At 34.1% G+C, this 20,447-nt stretch overlaps 1 protein-coding gene across 1 annotated transcript; it reads left to right on the top strand.

Annotated features, from left to right (window-relative positions):
- The first annotated feature begins 82 nt into the window (after nt 1-82).
- LOC146145575 (signal transducing adapter molecule 2-like) lies at nt 83-12,386 on the top strand. Its single transcript, XM_083389601.1, has 16 exons — nt 83-223; nt 424-508; nt 1,022-1,157; nt 2,168-2,286; nt 2,640-2,785; nt 3,284-3,412; nt 4,289-4,397; nt 6,034-6,250; nt 7,685-7,772; nt 8,161-8,278; nt 8,863-9,037; nt 9,656-9,760; nt 10,300-10,372; nt 10,724-10,766; nt 11,392-11,461; nt 12,168-12,386. Exons 1-16 carry the CDS (start codon nt 181-183, stop codon nt 12,255-12,257), a joined length of 1,746 nt encoding a protein of 581 aa, XP_083245727.1. The 5' UTR covers nt 83-180; the 3' UTR covers nt 12,258-12,386.
- The last annotated feature ends 8,061 nt before the right edge of the window (nt 12,387-20,447 follow it).

The following is a 20,447-nucleotide window of genomic DNA, read 5'->3' as shown; positions in this document are numbered from 1 at the left end:
ACAAAATAATATTTTCTTATTTGTTGAAAATATGACAAAAAGTTGTTGCAATATTTGATTAATTTATTGATGTTTTCTTATAGTGTTAAACAAGTGTCACTTAGATTTAAACTGTAACCTAATTTTGGCATATTTTTGTTTAAAAAACATTTCTGGCAATTACACTGAAGACAAACCAAAATGGGATTGTTTAGTACAACAACACCTTTTGATGAGCCATTAGGTAAATTCAATTATATTTTTTGCTAAGTTACCTTTGTTTATCATACAAATGTTTAACCCAGTGGAGTACATATTATTGTTATGTTTTAAAATCGGCAATCACCGTATTTTGTTGATTTTTACTGTACTATCTCTTTGTAATAATTGTGTTAACTTTTAAATTTTTGTGAAATATCTGTATTCTATTAATTTTTCTTCTAGACAAAGCAACAAATGAAATGAACACAGAAACGGATTGGGGACTCATTGTTACAATTTGCGATAAAATTAAAGCAACATCCAAAGGGTAAGTTTTTGGCTTTGTGTTGTAATACTTACATTTCGAAGTGAGGTTTAGTTTGACCACTTTACTTATGCTCTCTTTTGAACACATGTTTGTGTTACATTCTTTTAATCATTTAAAATGAATCTCTACAAAGTTTGTTTAAACCGAATGGAATCTTATGACAGCATTACTATGCTCAAAAAAGCAAATTAAATTGGAAAATTTATTTGGCCGTCTTTTTCTGTTCCTATTCGGAAACAAATTTATATTCGATTTGAATTATTATTTTCTCAGAAACTTATAATTTAAGGTTGAAATCTTTAGGTTGACAATAAGGCCGAAGTTCCTATAATATTTTGCTATCTTATCTGCACCAATACAATCTCAGAATTGGTAGAGTACTAATTTTTTAATATTACTTTATTAATATTATCGGACATTACTGATTAAAACAATATCTTTGTTTTTTTTTGTCTTTGAAGCAACCTTCATGAGAATTTGTTTCAACTACACATTGATAACATTTTTTTACAGACCACATGAATTTGCTAATGCCATCCTACCTAAAATGAACCACCGTGTGCCACATGTTGCCATGCAAGCCCTTACTGTACTTGATTCATGTGTTAATAATTGTGGCAAAGAATTTCAAAAGGAAATCGCCTCTCAGGTTTGTTTTTCAGTTATTAATCATGTCTGTTTTATATTGAGGGTATTACATATCATGAAATTCAAAGTTCTTTAATATACAATGTAGACCAAATTTAAATTACATATTGGTTCAAAGCTTTTTAGTCAAGGCATTAGAGCAGGGTCAGAAACCAATTTTATCTAAGGGAGCCATGAAAGCCAAATATTCTTGGTTGTATTTCCATGAGAGCCATATTATACATTTTCACATCTAATTATAGATTAAATTTTAAACAGGGACCTTCGTTTATTTTGTTCTCATTTAAAAGACTATTTAGCACGAAAAAAATCAAATAGATCTAAGTTTGCACAACTTTCATTACGGAGTCCCGTTGGGAGAGCATGGCCCTGCTGAACCTAAAGAGATTCCATTAAACGGGATAACAGACTTCCCTAAAATACAAATAGGATTCCCGCAAATCGCTGAAAATTTTACTAAATGTGTGTTAAAAAGTAAAAATAAAGTTAGGAAAGCAGCCGTGGCCGCATTGAATTTTATTAAAATCATGCAAAGAAATACATAATAAGAATATCATAGCCCATACAGAAGTAGGTATCATTTTGGACGTTTCGAATAACTCTTTATTCATTTTCAACGATGTTGAAAGATGTTGAAAATGAATAAAGAGTTATTCAAAACGTTCAAAATGATACCTACTTCTGTATGGGCTTTGATATTCTTATTACGTCTTACTACAACCTCCAACCATTATGCTCCAATGCAAAGAAATGATAGCTTAGGTTTTATCTGCAAGCAAGATTCTTTCATCAAAAGAGCCATAGGTTCCCAACCCCTGCATTAGAGCAATGGTCCACTTAACAGTTAATCCAAGTTTGTTTTTATGGCGCCCTTTTATGATTGAAATCTTCATAAACTGGTATTCTCTTCGCCTAGGTTTATAGTTTGTAAAGTAGTATTTCTTCTAATCATTACTCTTATTTCCCACTATACAACTTTTGGTCATTTATTTCTTTATTTTGTTCTTACAGGGGTTCACCGATTGTTTGCGAGAAATTTTAATGAATTACAAAAACAAAAAGGTTACTAAAAAGCTAAGATTTTTAATTCGCAAATGGGCAGAAGACTTTAAAGAAGACCAAGAACTATCGTAAGTTTGTAAAGATGTAGTTTAGTAGATTTGTAAACATTATAAATATAGTGTTCTTATTGCCAAACAAATAAAATAAAAGCTGGACAATTCTTTATAGTGTTAGGTTAATTTTTTTTTGTTTGTTTTTTAAATCAACTATTAATTTTATATTTTTATTTTCATGTATGTAGCATCCACCTTTAAAGCCTATGGTAGAGTGTTGTATAAACTTGTCTTTGTTACAAGTAGATTTATTTTCCAGTTTTATTAATTGTTACCCAAACCTTGTTATCAAAAAAAATGTGAGAAAATATAATATATAAAAAACGAAAAAATGCAAGAAACAACATTTAATGACATCATATATTCAGGCACTTTGTATCATTTTACTACCAACTTCGAGGCGACGGTTATGACTTTCCAGAAGAGGATGAGACTGAACCGAAGAAAGTTGAACCAATCAGCACAAACCCTGACAGTGTGTCAAGCCAACAGGAGGCCGATGATATTGCTAAAGGTTTGGAAATGATTATATATATTTTAAAACCACCCTAAAGCAAAACTGATAGGGCTTTAGGACAGTGACTTTTAACCATAACCCTTTGGTACTTTGTTCGCTGGTGTTTTTATAGAAATTAATGGAAATTTAATCAGCAATAAATCAATTAAATTTTTACATTTCTAACTTTTGGTGTTGAAATTTGTTTTACAGATGGTAAATTTCTGACAGTGGTATGCACGTGGTGCATTAAATGCCAACTAGCTTGAATATCAATAGCCTTAAACATGAGCCTAAACATTTGAAATTTTTTGCATTCAAATATGGCTGCACATGTTTAAGGAATTTTTTAAAATTTGGATTGCATTTCAAGTTATTTTGGGCACATCAAATTTTTGCCCTACAAAATGTTTTATGAGGGATTTTATTTTTAAGTAGCAGACAAGTTTTGATTCTCGGAAAATAATAAGTAATAAACTTTCTGAAGTTGTACTTTAATTTTGCTCTATCTTGTAGCTATTGAAGCTTCACTAAAAGAAGAACAACAGAAAAAAGGATATTCATCAAGCCAAGCTGCTACCTTAACTTCCAGTCTGTATCCTTCTATGTTAGGAGGTTCCACCCCAACTGGGATGTCATACTCTGGTGCGTCATACACATCTGCTGGTGAATTCATTGATTTGAATATGGTTGCTTTTAGGCTTATTGCTGTTCAAATGAATCAATAACATACATGAGTACCTGCTTTTTTAGTTTTTTGAAAGTTAAAGTTTTTTTTGCATATTTTCGTCGTTTGATAAAACGATTCGTTTTAACCTCTTGATTTAAATGACTTGTAAAAGGTCAACTATTTGGGATGTTTTGACTTGTTGATTGTCTGGGTGACCTTGTTATTCTGGTCACACTTATTTTCTTTATGCAATGTGCGGTCAACAAATTAAATTTGCTGGCCTTTAAAATCAGCTAGAATTTTACACACAGTTGACAACTTGTCCTTGAAATTTGTAGTAAATAATTCATAACTCACCAACATCAAGCTTTTTGTTGAAAATGTTTTAAAATAAATAAAAAGCTTGACTGCAAAATTAGAACAAGCGACAGACTTGGCCTCAAGCTTTGTAAAAAACTATATTTTGGTTGTTGTAAGGTGCTAAGTGTATTTTTATTTAAATGCCAAAATTAATCACTGAATATTTTCATTCAATGTGAGACTATATCAGTTGCAGCTGCTTTGTCAACATTGTTCCTTTAATATTACCTCAAAGTTTTAGGCACACTTACATCACATGACTCCAGTTAAAACTTAATGTTGTCTAACTTCTTCTTTGATGTTATTTAATGTATATAAGGTGAAACCTTTTTTTGTAGCTTAATTAGACAGGCTTTTTATAATACATTATTATTAAGACCACTTGCAGTTAAGATCAGTTTATTTTTTTGGGGTTCCTATTCACTTTTTGTTTTACTCCCTTACAGTCTGAAATTTTGCAAATTAGTAAACTCTTTTTTTCTTTCTTTTAGGCACGCCTGCTCCGAAGAAGAAAGTAAAAGCTCTATATGACTTTGAAGCTGCAGAAGATAACGAATTAACTTTTAAAGCTGGGGACTTTCTATTTATTATAGATGACAGGTATATTATATAAAAAGAAATTTGACCAGTTTAAATGGTGAACCAAATTTAATGAAAAATGTTGATAGATAATTTCATTACAAACAAATGTCAATCCCTGCAAGTGCAACCTTACTTTTTATGAGGAGTAGAAATTTGGCAATAGGCATTGTGTTTTGTATGTGTGGCACTTCCCCTAAGCGAAGGATAACAATGCTTAAGGCAAATTATATATACCAGTACATTTTTACACAGATCTGAGCTTAACTTGTTTAATTCCAAGAGATAATTACTGTTTTCTGAAAACTTGAGTTAGCAGCAGTAGCCAAAATTTAATTGTCGTTGGACTAATGATAATAATGAAGTCAAAATGTTTCTGATTCCATTACTATATACAATATAATGGTAAAATAGACAACTTGATAAAGGATGTGCCACAAAAATAGGTGCCGGTGGCTGGACTCTTGCCCAAGGTTGTATGTTGCCCGCCTTTGTTGTCTAAATTTAACAACAAAGCAGCTTGCCTTGGGTTTTTTATGAATTGTTGCCTTTTGGAAGAAAATAATAACAATGGAAACGAAAATGCAATAAAAAACCAAAATAGTACAAATTAAACAATAACGGAAATTGTTACTCGGATTTAATGGCAAATATGTGTGGTGTGGGGGACAGGCAGGCTATTCTTTTGACGTAGGTCAGGGTTGTGCACTGTGTAACCTTCTGACAAGTATGCGACAAAGACCACAGGCCAAATATGTGTAGTTGTGTACCCAACTTAGACTGCAGGTTAAGTGCATTTCATAATAGCTGCCAAAATAAATTCCACCCAGTTTTAGGTCTTTTAAAAACCTCTAAATTTTCTTAAAAAATGGTTGGACTGTTTTTGAATTTGTTCATAAAATTGTGTGATTCATGAGGGGATTTGAACTCTTTAGCTCATAAACTAAAGCCAATTTTGTAACCAGGCCATATACTAAAGCAATTTCATTGGCACAACACAGCAAATTAAACTAATGTAAGAAAAATTCATGTTGTAGGCCTATAACTAAAGCCTGTCGCAGGTCACATATTTTTTGCTTGGGCTGCAAGTTGCACACCCCTCACTTAGATATCTTGGATATATTACTTTTATCAAAAAGGGGGCGATAAATGTCCATGATGAGTTTTAAACCCCTGAGAGACACTAATGCCTCACGATTATTATAGCTGTGCTAGGATTGGGAAGTCTTATACTTATTTATTCTGTTACCGGTACCAAAGACTTCACTGGGACATACTTAAAACTGACAAACCTTGTACTTTCTGTTCAGACAATTTTTTTACTGAAGTTGTTAAGTTAAAATTTTGCCAATTTAATTGGGTGCAAAAGAAAGCTTTAATTGGTTGACATTCTAAAACAATTAGATTTTAAAATTAAAAGTATTGAATTAGTTGACTAACAAAGATAAAGTGCACAAATTAACTCTGCATTTTATCGGTGCTACTACTAGCTTTGTGTTGAATAAATACCAATATTACAACTTGGCTTTTTATCAGTTTGATCTAATGTTAACGGATAAATCCCTAGTTAGGATTACTATAAATGACAACATCTTTATATTTGAATTCATTTTATGTGTGATTTAAACTGTATATGTGTGTATATATAAATATTTAGCGATGCAAACTGGTGGAAAGGGGAAGGTTCAAATGGCAACGGCTTGTTTCCTTCCAACTTCGTGACCTCCGACCTTTCTGCCAATGTAGAGTCCGAGGTCACAACCTCAACTGCAGCCGTGGAAGAAGAAGAGGAAAGGGAAACGGTCGTGAAGTTTAACGATGATCCCGAAACAAAGGAATTTGACAAAGATCAACCAGTTTTGGCAGTTGACGAGGTCTGTTGTGTAAACTGTGCTTTGAATGATATGCCTTATATTCATTAACAAAAATTTTATATAATTTTTTTTATTGATTGGCCGTGGTTCTCATAGGATCATTATTTTACACATTCTGTTGTACTAAGAAGTATGCTAAGAGCATAGCTGGAGCATGAAACAATATTAAAAATATTTTAAATACAAAGCTATACAAACACCAAAAGAAGCGATCAATTTTATTTTTTAGCTGAATCTCCAAGATGGTTTGCACTGTCTGACAACAGCATCTATTATAGCAAATTATTAGTTAGTTCATTGGTGGCCCTGGTACGTTTGTACTATGATGGGTTCATGCGCATAGATGCATTTGTGGGCACCACTCTGTTAAAATGACAATCCCGAATAGCCTGAGAGCCGGAGGCTGATTTATACATTATATATATAAGTTTTTTGACTATTAGTTTATAGTCCTATTTTGGTGTATTCTAAGCTGTGTTTGATTCGTACCGTAATGGTATTCTACTTTCGTTTTTTTCTTGGTTGGAGTCATATTTTATCCTGCTTACTAACCTTGGTGATTTAGGAGACTCATAAAATGATCTTGGGTTTACTAAAATACCCAGCCTTACAGCTTTTTTGCTATTTACCCCTCCATTCAATCGGTAACTTGATCCATTTTACCCCCTCCCTCCTATGCATATATTTAACCTTCAAAGTTATATGAAGATTATGAAGGTGCTTAAATATTTCAATTTAAAACCCAGTTTCATGTTCAGCAATTATTGATGTGCTTTCACAATAGCCGCCTATCTTTGGTTTTGTTAAGGCTTCCTGCAGTTTTCATTGTTTGTTTCACAATAGATAGCACTTGGAATGGTTCCTCTTATCTGCCCATCACTGGTCCCAAATTGTATTGAGCACTAGAGCAGTACGTACATACTTTACAAAAATGTCATATTTGAAGTAAAAAACATCTCTAGATGAGTCTTTATGTTAAAACTGACATGCTTAAGACTTCCTAAACTTAGTATCATATTTTAACTTTTTTAACTCTTTTGCAATGTTTGTTAAGTTTTGGCCCTAAACATGTGACTAAAATTGCCTGATAAGACAAGTTGTTTACTTAACTACTGTTTTTTTTACTCGGTGTTGAATGCATTTTTACCAAATTTATATATCACATCAGTTGAGGTTGTCATATAAATTGCAATATTTTCTAAAAAACGTAAATTTGTTTGGAAGAACAAATATTCCTACTCTTTATCATATTAAGCATAGGCTCCCAAACTTTTTAAAGGATATTTTTTTATTTATGATATAGTTTGGTCATCCTGCTGTAAAGTTATCTTCTATGGGGATAAAACAATACCTCAGGCACACATGTGTTTTATTCTGTTTTTATAGCTTTATGTTTTGGATTATATAATTTACAGCATCACAATTGATTTTCAGGACTTGATAGATCGGACGTTAGCTGCTGTCCAAAGCACAGATCCAGAAACAGTTGCAACTGATCCGCCTGAACTTTTGCGTGATGAAGGTATGATAATTTGTTTTTAAAGCTAACAGCTACATATTAGATCAGGGCTTACAGCATCTAGTTTTTTCTTATTTGGCTGAATTTTTTATGTTGGCTGTTTCAGAGCTCTTCAAATTATGCTAACTACAACCTAGATAACAGTAGCCTGTAAGTTATTTAATCCTGTTCCAACACTGCCAATTGTTAGTCTTTTATGCATGTCATAAAATCTAAAAGAACCACAAATAAATTCATTCAAATAAAGTTTTTAGCAGAACTGGTGATGCTATATTTGCCAAACCTGCAGTATTCTGCTTTTTAATTGAGTTGTTTTGTAAACGTTATGGTTCTGTAAACATTAACTATTAATTTTCCAAAGTTGAGTGCATTTTACGATTTCTTGTTCCAGAAAGTTGCAATCAAATGGGAAAGCTAATTGACAGCAAACTGGAAACACTTGATAGAAGGCATTTGGAGCTTTCAATGTTAAATGAAAAAATCCTTGAATCATTGCAGCTTTATGACACGTAAGTAAACATCAAACCAAGAACTTACAATTACAATATAATATTCCTATGTCTACAGTCTAAGAATTTCCTCTGCGTTTACAGCTTGAAGCTGTGTCATTTAAGTAAATTTCTGTTTTGTTTCAGTTGCTATGGGATAATTGCTACCCATTAATTTTATTAGTGTGAAAAATGTCACATGATATTGTGGTGTAATTTAAGCATTGCCTGACATATATTTAAATAGCTACGAGTGCCAACGCCTTTTTTCATTGTAGTGGCTGGGAAACAGAGCAGTTTTTAGTTGGTTTATCCGTTACATTTCATATGTTGCTTTTTTCACCTTTTTTAATAAAATAAATCTCCAAAAATTGAACAAGATAACTTGATATATAAAAGCCAGGGAACATAAATGTTAATTTTTTCTAATACAAACCACAGGCACCATCTGTCCAATATTGGTAGGGTTTAGAAAACCAAAATTAAGCAACGCCTTCTTTAGCACAATATAACAACTGTAGCTACATTTGGAAACACTATTTGGCCATAAAAAAAAAAGTTTAATGGGATGGTAATTTAGCCTAATCACAATTACTTGTTGTTAGGTTAATGAAGCAAATGCCAGTGTACAAACCACCCACCCAGTTTATGCCAGGCCAAGGCCAAATGCCCCCTGCGGGGGCTATGTACGGTCAACCCCCACCCCAACAAATAATGCAAGGTTACCCACAAGGAACTTATCCACCAGGAAACCCATATATGCCCCAGCAAGGGGTTCAGGTTAGTTTTATTTTATAAATAGTCATTTAAGCAAGTCCACAGTCCTTCGTAAAAACACAGCTGTTTTCAGTAAACCATATGCTTTATTTGCAGATTAACTTTAGTAAACTGTTTGTATTCAGATATCTAAAAAAAATTCGAAAAAAAAGTATTTTTCTTGGGGTAACTTTTGAATGATTTCTAAAAATTTAAATGAAAGACAGTTTTTTATTCACCAATTTTGTACTGTTGTAATTATCTGTTCTTCAAACTTTTTTATAAACCCCCTTGAGCGCCGTAGAAGGTAATATTTGGGGTGTACCCTTTTCTTTATTTTTTCCAGCTGTTTTCTTCATTTTTACACCAATGCAATACTTCATACAATATACCGTTGTTAAATCAATGTATTCCTAATAGGCCAACTTTTTACTATTGTAATTATGTAATTATTTGTTCAAAAACTTTTTTTATAAAAACCCATGGGCGCCATAACAGGTAATTGTAGTTTTTTGTTTAATTTTTTACTGTTGTAGTTATCTGTTTTTTTAACCCATTATACAAACCCCCTTGAGCGCCTTCGGAGCTAATATTTGTGTTGTACTTGTACCCTTTATTTTCACAGCTTAATTGTTTTTATAGGGAATGAACCCTGGTGCACCGGGACCTTCAGCTGCCCCAGTTTCAATGCCCCAAATGCAGGGCCAAATGCCACCAACACAAGCTGCATATAACCCCATGTACCAGGTAAAGCATGGTTAAACGTTTTTTCCATGTTATTTTGCCGCCGACATTTTTCGGCGCAGTTGGTTTCGATAATTGTTAATTGGAAATGGGTGGCAAAAACGTACAAGTGCAATTAACGTAAACCAGGACTAGATTAGCCATTTTTCTTTTGAAACTAGAAAACGACTAACTTGCGGTGTGGTTGAAACTCATAACCACCGGCCACACCGGGACCGTCGCTCAGACGACAGTGCTATGATCGTTCCTCAACCTGCTCCCCTCTGAGTCTGAGTTGCTCAGTCGGTAGAGCGACGGTCCCGGTGTGATTGGAAGTCGTGAGTTCTAGCCTCCCCGCACGAAATCCTGATTAGACCTGACTGCCTTTGGTAAGCCTTTCCGAAGGCACCCGGTGTAGCATAGCACATATTTCTTTATAAGATAAGCATATATTTTTATCTACAAGCCTATTTTTTCATGTTCTGAATTACGATGTTTATCCTATGGCGATTGCTAAATTGTAAAATTTGCTTTGTAAATTTGTGCTCCTGTTTTCTTTTTAGCCTAACCCTGCCTACCCGCCCACAAACGGTAATATCACGACAATCGACCAACAAGCAGCCATGCAACAGACAAGTAAGTCGGTTTTAAAAGTGATTTTATTATAATTTTAATTGCCATAATTTAATGTAATACAGACGTGATAATTGATAATTAATATTAATACTTAATCGACTATTAATTAACAAGCCGCGTTTATAATGTAATCATAAACTTGTAATGTTTTAAATTATTGTCCTGAGCGTAAAAGAAAGTATTTTGGATAGGATGAAAAACCTTCAGTCTTTCACACAAAAATTTTGTGTTTCCACTTATTTTTGGTTAAATATGTTTTACCGATTTTTTGTTATTTCTTTCTATTTCGTTTCATTACTTTAGTCAGATTTGATTTATATTGCTTAATTACTTTATGATTCTGTTATCCAGGCACCACTGCTTATGGCACGCAAAATTATTCTGCCGTACCAAGGTAAATACGACCAATATTTTTCTGAAAATCCTCGAATTAACCATTATTACGCGGGTTGTAATTTATGATCAAAATACTGCAATTTTATTCTATGGTTTAAATCTACATGCGAATTATAAAGTTCTGTTGCCATTTTCATTTGCAATTTGGCGACTGCTGTTATCTTGTGTTAACTGATATTATACATGTTGTATATCGTCATATTGTTTTGCATGTATTGTCGTTGCTGTGACAACCGATTCAGTATATGCATCGTTTGTCCACAAAAAAGTTTTCACATTCAAATTAATTGCAATAAGTTTTCACATCCAACTTAATTGCAATCCCTTGTAAAAAATAACAAAAGTTCATATAACATTGGGTGGTTTAAATCAGTGATTTTCCACCGCTGTTCCACGGAACACTAGTGTTTCATGAAAACAGGCGCATATATCGTACTAAGAAGGTTAATACAGTTGTTGTCATGTTGTTTAATTTAATGCATTGCTGTTCCGTGGCTCAAAAATGGTTGAAAAAACATTTTATCAAAATAAACATAAAATCAATGCACTTCATCTCGCAATTAACAATCATACTACGTCCATCAAATAACACGCCACTAAAAGAAATCTATGCTTGTCCACAGTAGTTCAGGACCAGTACAGCAACCAAACGGTGGATACAATGCCCCGATGATGCCACCTTATCATGACCAGGTAACGTAAAAAAGACAGTTGCAATACCTCTCTACCAATCTTTTTGTATCATTTGTGTATGCCGCCTTTTTACAAGTTTTAATACTAGATGATTTACAAACTTAAACTTCGTCTATATAGTGCTTTAATTTTAGGCAGGCTATGTTTATAAAAATGCCACTTAGGATTAAGCAACATACACACATTTTTTTTCTTTTCCACCCTTATCATGAACAGGTATTTTTTTAGAAGAATAGTAATGTTAAACATTTTACCTACACAGGAAAAATCACGATATAGATAAACGTTGCTGGCATTTGTCAGATTTATAACATTTCTAAATAACCTTATGGGGTAAATTTTGTTTGGAAAATCCTGTCTACAAAACATCGTTTTCATTAATGTATGGTGCTTTTTATAATTAATAGTAGATGATTTACATACTGTGGAGTATTTTAAGACGACAAACTCTAAGTTAAAAACTTCGTCGAAAAGTGCTTTCATTCTTTTAAGCAGGCTATCTTCATAAAAATGCCATTTAGGACATGTTGGGGCAAATAAAACATACATACAGTTTTTCTTTTATAAAAGATACTAACAATTTTAACGCGATAACTCTGTTTGATCAGTTGTACATCATAATTGTTAAACACATTTTCACTTTTGCAAGTTGGTCAAATTGACCTCGAGTAACCCTTCGATTTGACCTTTTTTAACCTCGTTTTAGGCTTCGCCCTTTCCTTCCGGTTACGCTTCCGGGGGGTCACCCCAGCATTTTCCCACGACCAGCCAGGTTCCCACGCAGCCGCTCATGTGATCACGATTGACCAATCACGTTTGACCATTTCACTGGTGCAATTTCTGTATGCCACAGATAGACTAAAAGCCGGGACGAAGCCTCTTAATTAGCTGCTTCACGAAAGCACTGTTTACGACTGGATTTGCCAGGTTTAGTTTAAGCGCCCGCCTTTGCTCAATTGTTTTTTGTATAGATTTTGGTTTATCTACAGTCTACACTTCACTTCGTAGTCGGAATAAATGTTTCTTTATATATTGTGCTTTTAACTTGCTGCATGGACTTTTGATATAATTATCTGCTGGTTATAAGACGAAACTATCTATTTCACAAGGTACCGCAGCGGAGCAATTACGTATGGCTAAATTGGAAAGAAATAGGTTTTAAATATCTCTCCACCTTTATTTAAGACACCAAGCATTCGGTAAAAACCTTAGTTTTTTTAAATAGTGTCAATCCTTTGTGTTGCAATATTTAAATTCTTATTTTATTGTCAAATTTGATTTATTCCTTCAATGCCTAAATTACCCTATTATTCGCTATACGCCCTCCCCGTATATATTTCAAGTTTGATAAGTTAAATTAAACAAAATAAATAACTAAATGATCCTTCGATTAACTTATTTGATTTTTACAACAATATAAACGCTTTTAAAAGTTACAGTTACACGAAACACGAATTTAAAAAAATCCCATGCAGAAGTATAGGTTTCACAAAACGACTGAGCTGCAATGTTTAACAAATCTTCTGTTAAACTATAGCGCTCTATTTATTTTTATGCCAATATCTTTAAAAACTTGGTTGCACATGTATGAAATATAGTTAAATATATACTCTTGTGTACATTTTAACAGGATATCCTTATATATATAGCGTTGTGTATAAAATTCTCCAGGCTACATTGCTTTTATTTATTTTTGCTTTTTCTTTTTTCATGTACAAAAGTGATCAATGTCTTGTGGCTAAATCCAGCTAGTTATTGCCATAATATTGTGTTATTCATGTGAGCAGCATACAAAAACTTGTCAATTCAGGTCATTATTTCACCGGCATAATTTACCTAATAATTCGTTTTTAATCTTTTGAACGACCATTTGGTTCACAAATTTACGTCAATAATCCCTTTTGATCACTTTGTATCTGTTCGTCGACGCTGGTGGTTTAAACGGCTCATAAATTCAAAATGTGTTATCTTATGCATTATTGTATGCTGGAGCGTTCGTGATCTTTACTCTCAATAAAGCTCTTGAACTTGCAAAAGGTGTTGTTTTTCAAATGGCGCACTATTTTAACAAAGTTGGTTTGAAAAACGCAAACATTTCAATCCGGTATTTTCGATATTACCGAGCTGGGGCAAATAGCCGATGCCAGGTTGTTGTATTTGTGTACTTATCCTGCATAAGGGTGGTATTCATGCCGATCTCAAACCAAATTAATTTAAGCATTTCGACCTTGTTTCACAATACAAAAGAGCGTTTAAAAATGTGCTAAAAGAATCAAAATAATGGCGATTGGAGTATTACTTGCAATTAAATCCGCTTAATTTTATAAAGGCTGCTGTAAGACTCCCTTTGGAGATTTCGTATGTATATGTATACAACTTCAAGGAACCTAGAGCAGTGGTTCCCAAATTGTGGGCCACAAGACTAATTTCAGTGAGCAATAGAGCTATTCGAAAATATTGCAACTAAATAAGTATTTTTTTTTAATAATTGTAAGCATATCTAAAACTATATAGGAACGAGGCCTTTTCCATATTTTGGCTTTTTTGAACTAGGCTATATAGGCTACGTTTATTTTAAATTCAGTTTGGTGTCATAGAGTAATTAATTCAACTCTAAAAATGATCCGGAAGTAAAAATAATTATTTGGATGTTGTTAGATTCAATGCATTCATTGAAGAATTGTCCGACTATGTAGGCGTAAAGCGCAGACAGGCAATTTTGCTATATTTGTAATAGCCAGGTAAACATATCTTATTTGGATGATGGGCTGAAGGCATACAAACAAGGTTACTGCACATTGTAGGCCACAAACTGTTTTTATAAAAAAATATAGGCCGTGGAATATAAAAGTTTGGGAACCACTGACCGAGACCAACGTGCACTAAACTTGCAATGTGTAACGTCTATAAACCACTGTGTAGTATCGTCTTCAAAATGTGATATTGTATTTGGTTAAAGAATCATAAGCAGTAATGAAGGTTGGTCAAACCGTGATGTTTTATTTGTTTAGATATGCAGCAATGAAAGTAAGCTAGAAAGGTACCGTTCCGGTCAAATAATTTTCGCAGGTACACGGAAACCGATAAACCAGTGTGTTTTCACCAGGTCATTCCGTCATCTTGAATGTAGCCTATATAAATTAAGATTTTAGTTGCATCTATGTGCACCACAACGAACAAAACTTAGGTTTCCTATGATCACTGGTTTTAGATGTCCCGTTATGACGTTACTTTGTGACGTCATCTTAAAAATTATGCGTTCCTGTAAGAAAATTAGTTTATTTTCACTTCTCATCATAAGGGTATAGTTCAATTGATTTCGTACACTATTGGTGGTGGTGTTTTTCAACAACATTTGTTAAAGTGACAGTCATGCTACTGTTGTGTAAATACTATAATGGTATCAAGACCCAAAGGCCATGTCTATCGGTTGATGTCATTGGCTTGAAACCCTTCTCCAAGGCAGAGCATAGTACTCGGCCGACTTGCAGTTCACATAGAATGGGTTCCACGGTGCGAAGCTGCTGATATAAACCCTTGCGCGGCACTCGCGGTCAAACTAAACATGACAACTCGAGGTTAAACAACGTACAGGTTGTAGAATCAGATAATATGTTTGATCAGCTGATAAGAATAGAGAAATCTGGAATGTGACCGAAATGGCACGACATTATCGTTGGAACACCACAGAGTTCGAAACAAGTCCAAAATAGTGCTAATACCTAATAATCGAAATAAGGTATAAATCCAGATAAGGCATAAACCCGTTAGAATTTTTAGATGATATATTTTAGCCTATTTGGTTTTATTCTGCTGTTGGTCCTAAATTTTTAATACCCTACTAAGGTGTTATTCTAAATCCCGATTTATATATTATTATTAAGTGAAAATAAGCAAAAGTTTGCGCGAAGCGCGAAACAAATTCTGTTAACATAGTTAAGTTGGCGTAAAATATACATAGGCTATATTAACATGGATGGCTACCGAGAATCCTTTGAGTTTAGTAGGGTCAGGTTTCGTTAAAATTTATAATAAATGAGAGAATATAGACTACACAAACACGCAGTATAAAGCTTAAACAACCTACTTACCGTCAAAAAAGTCTGGCTACTTGTGCAGTTTATTGCCTGGTTATCAATGACAACACCTCCTTCTACGCATGTGCGTATCTCACGTGCTTTGAATGCCAGGAATATCAGCTCCCCGGCCAGCGCCTATTTAATGAAAGGGTTAGTTAATTTGACGACATAAGAAAAAAATTTTAAGTTGCCCCATCATAACAAAAAAAATTCTTTACCCATAATTTAATCGGTTGCCATTGGAAAAACTTCATACCTCGTAGCATTGACGTACTTTAGTTTTACTTTTATGACGTATAGGCCAGTGCTTCCCAACCTTTTGCAGTTCGCGACCCATTTTAAATGCAAGTTTTATTGTGCGACCCACAATATGATACGACCAAATAGTTTAGCAATAATTTAAAATACAACTTAGTGATATAAGATTACCAGTTACATAAAACCTGCATCCTTTCTGCCGGCGTACGTACTGCAATAATAATTCGGCACAACACATCTAATTGATACAAATTTGTTACATTGTTGCATAAATGTTACCTAATGATAATGCAATAATTCCTCGATCTAATAGAAAAGTTTGACATTTAGCAATGCTTCGCGACCCACCTAAAATAGCTTCGCGACCCACTGGTTAAGAAGCACCGGTATAGGCTAATTACCAACATCGTTTTACATTGTATCCAATAAAAATGTGTATTTATCGCAAACTGTTTGTTTAACTACAAAAAGGGCGACAAGACCCTTCGCTGAAGTATAAGTCAGCGACTAATTGATTAGTAAAATAATTTACCATTTTGCATCCTCCAAGAATCTCCACCAACTCTAACGGTGAATTGAGTTCGCTGTAGCGACTAACAGCAAGAAACGTCGCCACTTGAATCTGTACAACAATAAAACAGTATTTGTATGTCGCTCTGTAATTAAAGTTTGTATTGCAACCTATCGCGATCCTTGGCAAAAAAATATTTTGGAAATGACGAAGCAAAGTTACGTTATAACGTGAAGTCAAAAAGCAGTAGCCTTATGGAAAACCTAAAAATTATCGCTCGATCTCATGCTGAAATCTGATGGTTTAAATACATTCTAGAAGTTAGCGACGAAGTATTTACGCGACAAGAAATTCTTTAATTGGGTTCAAATCAACAAAAAATTCAGACATTTGGTCCGAAAAAAAAAGAATCCACATTGCTCGATATAATAATATTCAATTTTAATTGTAAAAATATGGTTAAAATAGGTGAAAGAAATTTGGACATGGTTTTGTAAAATAAAATACATATTTTTACCTATTAATACTTTTAACCGAAAGAGCATTCCGTCTTATTACAACTACGATGCACTTACCTTCTCGCTGATAAGGTCAAATCGAGTCAGAGGGGTTCGTTCGTTTAATTTTGACTGAGCGGGACTGCTAGACTTGCCAAGGTCCGGCAGGGTTTGTAGAAGGCATTTTGGATTTTCAATCGGGTGTTTCGCCACGTCCTGTTAAAAAAGTGCTTCACTTATTTTATTTTGCAAATGTATGTATTAAACGACTGCAACGATACCGAGTTTCTCGTTTGGTTATATTTCCTAGTATATGGTTGTCAGACAGTTAATCGTTTATTTCGACATTTTCACAAAAAATGTTGCGATTCGATCCAAAACCAAATGACGTCATTACTATACTAAAACTGGTAAATTAGTCAAAATTATAAAGCTCCAAAGTATTTTTTTCACGGGTAAATGTGCTAAATATTGATTAAGCGGTAATAAGTTTGGTTTATTTTTTTAATAAATTTACCTTCTAAAGGTAGAAATCGTTGGAGCGCAAATAAAGGCTTTTATTTATATACTATTTGTTTTCAGATCGGTACCGATACTACCCGAGTATCGGACGAGTGCTGATACTACCACTTGGCATAGAACATCATCTCCTATATACACGTCATATTTTTGAACATAAATTCGTTTCACAGCGAAAGCGAAGCCCTAATAAATAAACTAGCTAACAAAATAAATATGGCCGCGTAAACGTGGACGGGCGTTTTTGCAGTAAACGCTCAAGAAACAAAAGTGAGAATCCAATTATCAATCTCAATAAATTTTAGCCGAGTTATAACTTAGGGCAAACACCTATTTTGAGTGCCATAAAGATTTTTTTTGTAATGCCATTTCGTTCGGAAACGCTTAATCTAAAATATTAATCGTAACGACCAGTGGCGTAGCCAGCCGAAAATTTTTTGGGGGGGCCAAAAAGTTTGAACATTTTTGTTTAGCTTTTGTCATTGTATTAACTGTCGTAACGAAGACAAATAGCAATGCTAGGAAACCGTTTCGAGCAGCAACTGACAAAATCTTAACGCCATCCTCCAAAACCATTCCAAGAGCAAAAACTGTCTAAAACTAGTAAAACTACATTAATGTATAGCAAACGTAATATTAACTACATCGTTTGTGACGTAACAATGCACGACAATTGAAGGTGTGGCATGCCTGTGATCGACTGTTGTGGTACTGCTCATAAATGCTAGGTATTAATAGCACAATATTAATAAATTTTTTGGCCCCCCCTGGCTATGCCTATGGTAACGACTTGAATGGGGATTTATTGTGAACGGGTCATGTTGTTTTTGTAATGCCAAACCTAAAATAAACACTGTTTCATAGTCACACAATCAAGTACGCATAAGTCAACTGTAAACTCACTATATACGGGCCGGTAATTTCTTGGCTGACGTCTGGACGACGAGCAGAGGCGTTCTTGGCTGTAACAAAAATTGCAGTAATAGTTTGTAAGAACAAACACTTTTTGAACAAGAAAAATCTAGCTTATATTTTCGCGATTATACGTGAGTATTGCGAAATTACTTGGGTACGAAATATAACTTTATTTTTAACTTTTTTCCACGGAAAATCTAGCTTTTGGTAGAAGGTGAACGTTTTTAGGGTAAATCGGATAAAAAGAAGATCGCCTTTCTGATGTCAGTTTACTCTGTTATATAATTTATTGAAAACACTCATCTTTTAAGTTTTGCAAATTAAAAGGCAATTAAATATTCTGAATGAAATCTACCCTGCTCATGTGCTATATTTTTTATTGCATATAGAACAAGTAAGTACCCTTTGGAGTGTACGTAATTGGTATCAAATGTTCCTGCAAATAAAATTCCGTTGTGTCGTGTTGGGGGTTAGCAGTTGTGGTTTTGGTGGTTGTTGAAACTTCCGTAGAGTCTAAGACCCCGGATTGTGCCAAAGCAAGTTCCACAACATACAATAAAGTAAGATAAAACAAACTCCATCTTAACATTATGATGTTCAACGCAGCTTGCTAAAATGCGCAACCTAAGAGAACTTTGCAAATAATTTAACACTGAAAGTAGCTTATAATGAAATACAGGGGTGGACAACTTACGGTCCGCGGGCCAGATCCGGCCCGCCAACGCAAATCATCCGGCCTGCGGCCTATTTTACAAGTAAATAATTTTCTGCGCTTTTGCGTTAATCTTGTTTCGCCATCGAATGTAAATCGCAAAATACCCTTGTGATATCCCTGATTAACTGTCGTTGAGGTTTTAATAAGATGCGCAAAGTCTACACAGTCAACATATAACGGCCCGCGGAGACCTACTTTAGTTTGGTTTTGGCCTGCCACTTCAAGAAGTTGCCCACCCCTGATATACAATGTTTATTTTAATATGTAATATTGAAATTAAAATTCTATTGATTGATTATGACAACATAAAATAAATTGATAGCTCGCGTAAAAAGCATAATTGAAAACAATGTAATGGTGATTGGTGATCTGCATTCTGCATTCAGTCAACTTCATTCAGTCAATTTAGGCTTTAATAAGTTTGTGACTTTATGCGCTGAATATGGATATTGATGAAAAAGTTGAAAGCCTTAGTCGCGAGTTTCAGTGCTCGTATTTCAAACTTGACAAACTGAAACGGAAAACCACGCGCTTTGTAAAAGAGTCTGAGCAGCTAATGCAGAACTGTCTTCGGGCTGATTTCGAAACGAAAATGTTACGTAGGCAGGTCAACGCTCATATCAAATCGTTGCAAGACTCCAAAAAAGAAGCCGAAAAGATTATTTGGCTTGAAAACAAGCTGGCTCTGCTGAAATCCAAATAATTTACACTGAACTAAACCACACTACTTGTTAATCCGTTTGTTTATGCCGAAATCGGCATTATTTCCGTTTCTGATTTTGTAAGCTGTTTTTTCTAGCTTTTGGAAAACACTGCAGTCGGTTTATGATGGCTATTCTTGAACGAACCAAGGAAATTTTAAAAACTAGATATGCTTGAAGGCCGCAAGCACTGCGTAAAACGTTTTAGGTGATAACAAGACGCTCTTACAATGTCGAATTTGAAGTGAGGCAGACAACATGGCCGTCACAAATGGAAAGCTGACTATAGATGACAGAAGAGGATTAGGTTTTATCAAAAACGGTTGGCATTATGACATCTTACAATATGCAGAACACCACCAACATAATAATGAATACATCTTTTGTTAATGTAAATCTGTGTGTTCCCGGTTCACAAAGGGTATTCTACCATTCCATATTTCTATATTGAAGAAAATTTAAAGAGTTAATGCAATTTTACCGTAATTTTTATCATTTTTTAAAAATGTTTTTGTTTTTCAGCAAGTTTGTTTCTCGTTATTTTTTTTGTTGTTGTTGGTGCGGTTCGTATACGTTGTAATATATCGATTAAATAAACATCAAGTTCCAACCGACTGTTTCATTACAGGGTAGCAATAGCATAGATTATAACATAACACCAAGTACAATTTTGCTTTGTCCTGTTTATATTTGCATAAAGCGATGCTGATAACCGATTTTGATTTCTATTTAAGTACACGTTGCCGACAATTTTACGCATGACCTAATTTAGCGGCGAATGCAGTCAGTCA

Source organism: Ascidiella aspersa, chromosome 5 (assembly GCF_963924565.1).
Source record: "Ascidiella aspersa chromosome 5, kaAscAspe10.2, whole genome shotgun sequence".
Taxonomy (NCBI): Eukaryota; Metazoa; Chordata; class Ascidiacea; order Phlebobranchia; family Ascidiidae; genus Ascidiella; species Ascidiella aspersa.
Note: the sequence above shows the minus strand (reverse complement) of the source record. Positions and strands in the feature narration are given on the sequence as shown.

Coding starts and splice junctions, on each gene's coding strand:
- LOC146145575 (XM_083389601.1), top strand. CDS start 181: ATGGGATTGTTTAGTACAACAACACCTTTTGATGAGCCATTAG. Junction 4,398..6,033: donor CTATTTATTATAGATGACAG/GTATATTATATA, acceptor ATAAATATTTAG/CGATGCAAACTGGTGGAAAG. Junction 10,767..11,391: donor AATTATTCTGCCGTACCAAG/GTAAATACGACC, acceptor GCTTGTCCACAG/TAGTTCAGGACCAGTACAGC.